At 31.4% G+C, this 11,168-nt stretch overlaps 2 protein-coding genes across 2 annotated transcripts in view; one reads left to right on the plus strand and one right to left on the minus strand.

The window, feature by feature from the left end:
* The first annotated feature begins 7,657 nt into the window (after positions 1-7,657).
* Positions 7,658-8,475, plus strand: LOC102605916 (glycine-rich cell wall structural protein 2-like). The gene has a single exon (XM_006360953.2). The coding sequence runs from the start codon at positions 7,720-7,722 to the stop codon at positions 8,095-8,097; it is 378 nt and encodes a 125-aa protein (XP_006361015.1). The 5' UTR covers positions 7,658-7,719; the 3' UTR covers positions 8,098-8,475.
* A 1,910-nt stretch (positions 8,476-10,385) lies between these two features.
* Positions 10,386-11,168, minus strand: part of LOC102606256 (secretory carrier-associated membrane protein 2-like) — a 7,763-nt gene continuing 6,980 nt past the window's right edge. The window contains exons 12-13 of the mRNA XM_006360954.2: positions 10,874-10,939; positions 10,386-10,734 (exon numbers count right to left, since the gene is read on the minus strand). Coding sequence (XP_006361016.1) covers positions 10,648-10,734; positions 10,874-10,939 — 153 coding nt within the window. The 3' untranslated portion in view covers positions 10,386-10,647. The remainder of the gene's footprint in view (positions 10,735-10,873; positions 10,940-11,168) is intronic.

Consider the following 11,168-nt stretch of genomic DNA (forward strand, 5'->3'; position numbering starts at 1 on the left):
TTATTTAGTACTAACACTTTTACTAAGTGTCTTTACAGGTACCCCGAAGTCGCTTCTCATCGAAGCCATTCGAATAAAGTTCGAATGTTATATTCATTATTATGTATATTGTTGACGATAGACAAATATTAGGTCGTTTTTCATATTACTTGTTTACTTTATTACTTGTGTATATTGCATGTTTGTTATATTTGTATAATATTTTTACATCCTCCTCAATTTGAAAAAAATGAATTCAGTCGGGACCCACAATTGTGGATTTCGAAGGATGCCTAATACCTTCCCTTCAAAATAACTTGAACCCCTTACCTAGAATCTTATGGTTTCGTAGACATTTTTAATTGATTTCCTAGTTTTTCCTAAAATTAGGTGGCGACTCTTTTAAAATTCTTATTTTCTTAAAATTCTTTTAAAATTGAATTAATTGATTATTTTTTGAGTCATCGCGACGTTTCGCCCTATTTGAATAATGTAGGGATGTAAACAAAAGTGACAAAACTATTTAAAATAACTTGCAAAAATAATTTTTGGAATTTTATAAAACAAATTATTATAAATCGTTTGAAATTGAAGAAGCTGAATGATTAATCTATAATGTGGAGGTCAAAAATTGGGTTGTCTACACTAAGTATTAGGGAATACTAAAATAGAGTACATAATCTAAGTATAAGGTCTAGGGTGATCTTATAGTGTCAGGGTGGTACGATTTGAGTGCTCTTGTATTCACTATAATCAATATAAGTTGGAAATTCAGTATTTTGTTAAGTTGTTTGTCTTGTTCTCTTTTCTATAATTCGTTTGGCTTTCATAAAGTGTTTCTTACTACGTTGATCCTAAGTCTTAAACATTGTTGCCTAAATTCAAGTCGAGTTGGGCCAAAACAGTCCTAAATTTGAGTAAGTGTTGGGAAGACTGAAGTCGTCATAGATGTTGACTGCTGCACAGAGTTAAATCAGTGAACGAATTAGTATTCAAAGTTCACCCCGTTGCACCTTGTATCTAACCTCCTTTGTCCCCAAGGGCGTATTTGACGTCATATAACCACATAGATTTTGGCTTAGATTATGTATATGTGTTTTAAATAATAATTCACCAATTAAATATATATAAATTATAGATCTTGAACCCAGTAAATTTAAAGGAAGCGACAAAACAATTAGTTTGAACCCATAAAGTTCAAATATCTAGATCCACATCAATTACTTTCATGGACAAAACTTTAAGTTTAATAAAATTTGATATTTGACTTTCAAGGTTTGCCCATAAAACAAGCGGGGATCAAACATATAGATCTGAAGTTAAACGTATCACAGCCTAACTTCAAATATGTATATTTGACATTGATCACATATCAATTAGGTGAAATGATCTAGTGAACCCCTATATTTATACGAGTTTGTATTATGAATCCTTTTACTTAATCTTTTACCAATTGAACTATTAAACTCAATCAAAAGAAGATTTTTAAATTCCACCTACCATGCGTGTAGTTCACTCGCCCTTAAATAGATGACATGTCAAATTCATATTATATAAATTAATAACATGGCAAATCTTCATTAACTATTTTTTAAAATTATTAACCAAAAATATTAGTAAATAAAAGGTAAAATAATAATTTTTTTAATTTATTCTTTAAAGTAAATTTGGGACTTCACATAGCTGCACCTCTGCGCCAAATCGTTGCCGCCACCACTTCTCTTGCCGGCGAGACCACCTATACTCTCTCCCTCACCCATCTCCATCTCTGTCGCACACCCTCATCGTTTTCCTTTCCTCCTTCTCCAACCTTCAATAAACCCGCAACCCTAAGCCACTGCACCACCAACTTTAGCCTACAAACCTCTTTGCCTTTGTGACCAGCTCCTCGCACCCTCACCTGCCTCGTTCTCCTCTCCACTGTCGTCTACCTTTCTCCGCACCATCAACGACCCCTCTGCGAACCACCAATAAGGACCGTTTCTCCTCTCCATCCTCACCGGCGTATCAACATACCACCAGCAAATCCCTTCGTCGCCTCCCATTTTGGTGAAAAAAGGACCAACACCGCCTCTTTCTCACTCCACTACAAATCAAATATGATATTTACTTGCCTCAACACGCGTGTAGCCACACACTCTTGCTAACTCAGTCATTTTAATGTCACATAAGTCTGATCAATAGTCAATGATCAGAGGAGTTTGATATATTGTATTTTATTAAGTTTAAAAGTTCAATTGATAAAAAATTAAGTAGAATGATCCATAATACAAATTCATATAAGTATATGCGTCCATTAGACCATTTCGCCTATCAATTATCCAATTGAAACTTCAAACTTCAAATATCAGACATGCATGTGACTTTTTAAAAAGTGATCTAAATTAAATATGAAGTGCTTCTTTATGAGCCAAGTCGACAAATTGACCCTAGCTATATCTGAACCTATTATTGACATTGTCATATCTTTGCACATTCATGAAAGTATCATAATCAAAATTCAAAAGGTCAAACAAGTAATAAATGTTTTTGAGAAAAAACTCAGCATCACATTCACAACTAAAAATAGTGAAACAGTTGGAGCCATATACATAAAAGTAGTGACATTAAATAGGATGGTCCTTAAGTCCATGGTCGGCCCTGCTCTTTTACTAATAATGAATTTCATGCACTGATCAGAGTTGTAGTAGAGTAGTAAATATTTTTTTAGGTTTAATCAGAGGTTTTCTGTTCGAAATCCCCTTAGGTAAGGAATCACCTTTGTTAGGGAGTGTTTTACCTCCTAATGTGGAATTTTCCGACGCGAATATAAATTTAATTGAGCTCCAATATAAATATCGAACACCGAATAAAGAGAAACATGATGAGTGTCATGCTTATATGTACTAGTTGGCTACTTGGTGATTTGGTGTTTCCTTGTGTCAACCTTGAAAAGGAAATTAAAGAAGCAAAGAAATCTAAATTTGATCATGTACTATATAAAATCGTATTTATTACGCGTTTGGTATATTCATCTCTTGTTTTTAGTAAATTATTTTGAAAGAAAGTCGAAATTTGATCCTTTAACTTTTGAGTATGGTTTAAAAACTATAAACTTATGTTGGACTCGCTTCCTTAAGTCTAGAGACGGAGCCAGTATTAGGAGTTTGGGAGTTCTAAATTTCCTTCTCCTCCCTTACCATTGAACTGTCAATCTATTTTGTTATGGGTTCACAAGTTATTACTTAATTTTATAGTATAAATATAGGGTCTACGGAAAAGTTATTGGGTTCGTTCGAACCCACGAACTCCCACCTAGCTCTGCCCCTGTGGCCCTAACACTCCAGACCTGTGGTTAAGAATGAAGGAGTACTTATCACTCCACCACAACCTTTGTTGGTGGTCTATTCATATCTGGTTGTTAGTAAATCATCTTGTAATTCCCTTTTCTCTAATAAAGCTCCGACTAATTTTTTTTGTTTATAATAGTTAATAAATTATGGAGTACCTTTTGAAGGTCCAAATTACATCCCATGAGTAACTTGTATCGAGTTATCAAATTAACAATTAAAAATAATTTTTTTTTATAAATAACGAGTTCAGAAATGAATTATCTATTTTTTATATCAAATAAATCAATAATCTATTAACCCATTTTATTCGTGTGTCCACCACCACCACCACTACCACAACTATTAATATTACTTCACTCTAAACCCTTTGGCCACAAAACATTTGTTTACTTTCACCGCTTAGGATACATTGATTAATCGATAATTTGATTGATAACTTATGGAAATCGTTAACCCTTGGTCCGATGTGTTGGCTAATAATGGATTTTTATAAAAATATACTCTTTTTGTTCACTTTTATTTGTCACATTTAAATTTGAGAAAATTGTATAAAATAACAAACTATTAATTCAAAATAAATGCTATAACCACAGTTTCATTTAATTCTAATCCGTACCAAACACTTTGCCATTCGCCTCTCTCCCCAAAAATCTTGTTCGCCACTCTCCCTGATCTCGCTTGCCACTCTCCCTCGCCTCTTCCACTTTATACAAACACAAATGTATAAATTGTGTTTGTGTTTGTATAAAGCGAGAGAAAATTGTATATACAAATACAAATATACATATCTCTTCGTCCTATACACTTATAATTATACAATACAAATCTTCCCCTTTGCCTTTCTCTCTTTCTCGCTTTATACAAACACGAATTATACAAAATACAATGTATAATTTGTATTGTATAAAGCAAGAGAGATATTTGATATACAAATGTTTTAATTCGATTCAATTGTATACAAATTCATGTAGATATACAAACACAACCATTGATACATATACATAGTAGTTACATATATACAATTATATAACCGATATACATATACAATCGCTGCATTTTTTATACAAACGAGATGCCTGTCTGCTATTTATACAAATGAGATGCTCCATAGCAAAACTGTAGTTATAGAGCGCTAATATGATTTTTATGTTTGCTAAACCTAAAATTATCTCTTTAAATTTGGCAGGCCTATTAAGAGAACAATGATGCACATGACTATTTTACGATACTGGTTTATTAACATTAAGTATATTAGGTTTTGAAAGTAATTGGGTAATAGTAAAATATTTTTAAAAAATAGTAATTGTTTCTCACTATAACAAAAAAAATTAGCAGCAATAATAATCTGTACATTTAAAAAAATGCTGAAGTCTTTATCGGCATTAAATCAATTGCCGCTATAGGCTTTAACGGCATTTATTTGCAAAGTATTAAAATATAATTATCACTAATAATTACCTTTAAAACAAATTTAACGACATTTAAATTATTATTATTAATTAATTATCACTAAAAATATTTTTAATATTCAAATAGTAGAGCAAAGTGGAAAAGGCATGCACATGTATCTTTAATGTGCAAACAATTGAAGTGCAGACAAGTATTCATTCACCAAACATTAATGTCCACTGCTTAGTTAATGAATTTTTGTGTTCATAAATATTACTGCTAATTGTACCGATGAGTGTACCTCCAAAAGCAAATCTTTATACTGTACACACATCAAGCAAGACAAAATAATCTGAAAATAAAAATATATTTTCACTTTTATGTGTTAATTTATATATATTAAAAAAGAAAAGAAAATTATGTCTTATCCTTGATATTAATTACACAAGAGCAACATTCTGCAGGTAGGTGTATTGGGAGGGGGATTGTTGGATAATATCAATATTTTGCCTATGGTAAGGCTCACGAGGGGCAAGGGTGGCTTGGATCAGAGTCATGATCAAACATGACGCTTATTTGATGAATTTTGTTAAGAAATAAAGTTACGCATTTACTATCCGCTATAATTTTTTGTAGTATACGACTATAATTAAAACGAACTATTTTTCACTATTTTATTAAAAATGATAAATATTTGTTGAGAACAAACAAGCTTACAATCAAATATATTTGGGAGGGAGGCGATCCACATCTTGATCATGTGACTTATATGGAAAAAAATCATAAATTAATTAGTTACTCTCTTCGTTTATTTTTATACTATTTTGAGATGTCTAATAATACTTGTTCAATTTATAAGACCAATGAATAATTTACCATGTTATGTCTATTTTATCTTTGCTATTAAATACTAATTCATTTTTCAACGTTAAGATGACTTATATTTAATAAGGGTGATTTTGGTAAAATTACTCCTATCCTTTACTGCTTCTTAATCCATATGTGAAGTCAATAGTGAACAATTATTATTGAACAGAAAGAGTAATATTTTATAATATGTTTCTTCATTTATTTTTATTTATCCATTATACAAAAATATATTTTTAGTTTTACTTGTCATTTTTAATATATTAAATTTTTTATATATATTTTACTCTTAACATTAGTTATATATTTTCTAAATTATTATTTAAAACATACAAAGTATAACCTGAACAAGTAAAAATAAACATAGAAATACATTTAATTTCCAAGAGTCCAATGCATCTTTATGTGCAAACAATTAAAGTGCAGTCAAATATTTATTTAGTGAATTGTTGTGCTCATAAATACTACTACTAATTTTATTGAGTGTACTTCCAAAAGTAACCTGAAAATATCCGACCAATTAATAATACTTCCTTCGTTTTATAATATTTGATTTTTATTAACTTGATATATTTTTTTAAGAATTTAATAAAAAGTATATTTTATTAATTAATTTATTAGTAATACTTCAAAATTTTAAATTTGATTATTGAATACTATTTTCTATAATTACTAAATACAAAGAGTAGTTTGAGAGAAAATGTAATAAAACTCTCTTCATCCGCTATAATCTCAAATTAATTGGAGTCCATTATTTACTCCCTCTGTATATGTTTATCGGTTTATGTTTGACTTTGACTTGAGTATCTCTTAAGAAACAATTAGTGATAATTTTACCATGTTACTCATTATGGTCCAATATAAATGAAATATTGTCACTTTTTAAAGATTCAAAATGAATGAATTTTTTAAGATTGAATTATTCTTCTTTTTAATTGATTTTCAATTATTTTTAAATTTTCAATAATGATTATCTCTACTTTTTAAGAAGAATTGGGAAAAAAGCCACTGATTCATATAACCTATATCCTATAGATAGACATGTTGAATCCTTGACAACTTTGGATGTATAATATCAATATGAGTATTGTGGACGATTGAGATTTTTTTACATATTTTTTTTTTTATATTTGTGAAGTCTAAGTCAACTTTTATACACTTTGATTAATTTTACAGGATACCCATCATCTTTCACCAGCAACATGTACTAGGTAACTTTGTCTACCAAGGCTAGGACAGATGGAAAAAATCACTTAATATTTTTGTCAACCAATGATTGGATATAAGAACGATCATCTACAACATCACAATTTGAAGACTATTAATCACGCTCTTATCTAATGACCACCGTTCATCCACTGATTCATATAACCTTTATCCTATAGAGACATGTTGAATCCTAGACAACTTAGAGGGTAGAATATCCATCTGAGTTACGGTGGGATGATTGAGGTTCTTTTATATATTTTTAAAAATATTTGTGGTGTCTGAGCTAACTTTCATAGACCTTGACTAATTCTACAAGATACCTATCACCTCACACCAACAACATGAACTAGGTAACTCCGTCCATCAAGGCTAGGACAAATAGAAAGAATTACCTAGTGTTTTTTGTCAGATTGGAGATAAGAACGATCATCTACGACTATGACACCACGACTCGAAGGTTGTTAATCACACTCTGATCTAATGGCCACGATTCATCTACCAAACTTAGTTTTCTGTCTGCTTAGAAATCGAGGATACAATACTACGAACCTATAGAACATAATTTGTTCAAGTAAGGTCGTAATTAATTAAAAAAAACAATAGTTGAGATTCTTTTATTCTCAATTAGACGTTTGACATTTGAGCTATTCAAATGAAAAAAAATCTATATCATTCAAAAATGAATCTTGCCACGTATGAATCCAAATTTAGTTAAACCTCAATACGAATACTGAATTAAAAAAAAAAACACTTGATAGTGGGACTATAGATATCCATAATCTTACATAGTATAGTGTAATAATTGCACCCAACTTACTTGTCAATGTCTCATACACCCCATCCAACTACCACCCACTTATAAATGCTATCTCCACTTAAGCCTTTAAATATAAGTTATTCCCTCTCAATAAAACTCAAAAAAGCTATTTCCCTCTTGTCAAAGATGAATAACTCTATAGCTCTCATCTTAACTTTCTTGTTCATCACAATCACTATCACTTTTGCTACTACTCAAAATGATGACAACAATAATATCCCTGGTTTTGGGCCTGGAGGTGGATTCAATATCCCTGGTTTTGGGCCTGTAGTTGGAGGAGGATATGGTGGTGGATTTGGAAGCCCAAAAGGAGGGTATGGTAAAGGTGGAACCATAAGGCCCACTATTGTTTGCAAAGATAAAGGCCCATGTTTTGGTAAAAAATTGAAGTGTCCATCAAAGTGTTTCAAGTCATCTAGTGGGGCTGGAAAAGGGTATGGATATGGTGGTGGGGGTGGTGGATGCATCATGGATTGCAAGAACAAATGTCTTGCTTATTGTTAAAGGGATATGATTATGGCTTAGCCTTTCGTAAACAACTTTTTTGCCTCCACGAGGTAGTGGTAAGGTCTGAGTATACTTCACCTTTCTCAGGCTCCACTTTGTGGATTTCACCGAGTATGTTGTTGTTGATTATGGCTTAGCCAAGATAGTACTAATTAATATATAGTATTTATTATATGTTGGGAAGTTTCTTTTGGAAGTTGATGCTTTTGGTTTTTGAGTATTTTGGTTTGGATTTAGTTTTGTGGGAACTCTTATCAGTCTTATGTATGCAGCTATGTTTTTGCAGTTATATATAATATAATATATAGTATAGTAGAATTGATTATGAGATATGTATCTATTTGGAAGTGATATTTCGATTATTGATTTATCTGATGTTATGTTTTTATATTATGTTTGTTATTTACGCTCCAATTGATAAGTTTGAGCCTATAAGGATATTCACAAATTGGTTATTAAAGAATGATTTTATTATGTGATTTTGATAATTCTAAACTGAGACTTGATTAAATTTTGAATTTGTTTAAGACTCATTTTGGGAGTATTGACTTGGCAAGTGGACAGGTCATAATATTGTTGATTATTTATGTGGTTATAATTATTTCATTTAAGTTTTAAAAGAGAATTTTAAAGCAAAGTTAGTTTTAATTATTAAAAAAATAACATTTTAAAGACAAATTAAAAAAGAAAGTGTGCTACAGAAATTGGGATAGTGAAAATTTAATTTTGACATTTCAACACTAATATAATATGGTGTATTATATTATATTACTTCTCTAGAAGAAGTTTTAATGTAAATCATAATCGATAAAGTCAACCCCTATAACAAAAAAATTATGGATTCAAGTTATGAAAATAATCTTTTATAAAAATACAAAGTAACACGACATACAATAGATTTTTTTATAGTTCGGCCTTCTCTAAATCCCATTATTTTGGAGGAAAAGGATAAATATACCCCTAAACTATCGTAAATGGTATGCAGATACCCCGTCATACTTTTAGGACATTGGTGCCCCTGCCGTCCAAAAACTAGAGCATATATGCCCTTCACTCTGATGGAAGACTAAACAGGGACATGTGGCACAATCTTATCCATCGATCCGATATTTAATAAATGTCGTATCTGCGGATAAGATTATGACACATGTATATCCATTAGTATAAATGGTATATATGCTCTAGTTTTTAGATGACAAGGACACCATTGTCCCAAAAATATTACAAAGAGTATCTACATACCATTTACGATAGTTCACATGTATATTTATCCTTTTTCTCTAATTGAGGGCAAGTAATGGAGAAAAAAAACTACTTTCTTTGTTTGGATTTACTGTATTAAATTTTGACTTGACATACTTATTAAAGTAAGAAAATAATGATTGATATACTGAATTTACCATTTTATCCTTATTAATTGATAATATCTCAAATATATTTACTCATTACATTTGTTAAAGACATTGACTCCATGTTAATAAATTAAGGATATAATAAAAAAAGAAAATTATTCTTTCTTAATTTGTCAAAAAATGATAAGTAAAAATAAAAATTAAATTAAAAAATATTTGACAAATAAATTCAAATGGAACGAGTATAAAAAAAACGCGGTTTCTCGATGTGCACTTGTGTTAATGGATCAAATAGAAAACCGAAAGTTTCGTCACTTTGTAGGCCAGAGTGCCAGCGCGATTTGTCACTTTCAAAGAACAATTGGCATGTTATCATTTTATATTAATGACACGTGTCGTGTATTGATAATGTTTGTATTAGTATAGCCCGTTTATATCACACTTTTTAGAGTACGTCTCTCTCTTTTTGAGTGCCAGACAACTCACGCTTCTTCTACTAGTTCAACTATGCTAGAGTTAGACGCACAAACCGCTCTATCAGAGTTAACTCAGTTATTTGGCCACATCTACAAAAATAGCACAGAGTTACTTTGACTCGGACATACCCGACATTATTTGATGTGTAAATTACACATCCCTATCAATACATTCTTCTATCACTCAATTGTATTGTTGAACCAACTAAATAAAAAAAGTTCAGTTGACACTTTTGGGTAGCAGCTACAAATTTCCAGCAATTGCTTTTTCTGATTTCTGATAGTTTTGAACTAAAACCAAACTTCTGAGTGAAATATCCACATTAGAAGATACAAATGTCCAGTCCTGAATAAGAATAACATGCACGAAATCGTAGTTTTCATTGGTGTTTGTTACAAAATCATGTAATGAGCCATGACCCCATCATCCATTAGTCGCGTTACCAGACGTATGACATTGAAAACAAAATAACTTGTACCTGATTTGCTGTAAAAATTATGTGACCAAACACTGAAAGGCCAAGGTCAAGAAAGGTGATTTACATGCACAAGGATTGTTTTTGACCAGAAATATGACGATCTCTATAATTTTTCCTAAAAACCATAGCGGTCAGAGTAGTAAAAATGAAGACATATACATATATGAAAAAACATATGGAAACAAAGCATATCTGCCTGACTGACTGAAGTGACCAAATCTTACATCTGTTACCACACCATTATATTGCTGCCCTCAAGGCCCCTCTTGCAGCTTCGCGTTTCATCTCTGCAGCTTGACCACTTCCGCGGAAATACATGTATACTTGCTGCATAATTAAATAACGGGGAAATGAAAATCAGTGAGGATTCATGTAACCTACCCAAACTTGCTAGGGACTGCAGCGTAGTACTTGTCATTCACGCTGTCTAAGATGACAAGAATAAAACTGTGGAGCGAGGTCATACCTGAATAACCCATATGCTCAGCACAGACTCTAGACAAAATAGCCCGAAACCGATGAAATAGAAAATCTGAAGAAAAAAGGAAAAGAAAAGAGGTTATCCATGTTAATAGGCTGACTCCAGCAACTTGTATGTGATATTTGTTGTTTATGCGATAAATTTAATATGTTAGGCAGGTTTTATAAGACCAGTTGGCCAGATTATTTCATGCTCCTAGTTTTGTTTTCGAAATTAATTAACGGATTAGCCTAGGAGCGAGGGTTGTGTGTGTGTGGGGGGGGGGGGGGGATAGTATTTG

Source organism: Solanum tuberosum, unplaced genomic scaffold (assembly GCF_000226075.1).
Source record: "Solanum tuberosum cultivar DM 1-3 516 R44 unplaced genomic scaffold, SolTub_3.0 scf00338, whole genome shotgun sequence".
NCBI lineage: Eukaryota > Viridiplantae > Streptophyta > Magnoliopsida > Solanales > Solanaceae > Solanum > Solanum tuberosum.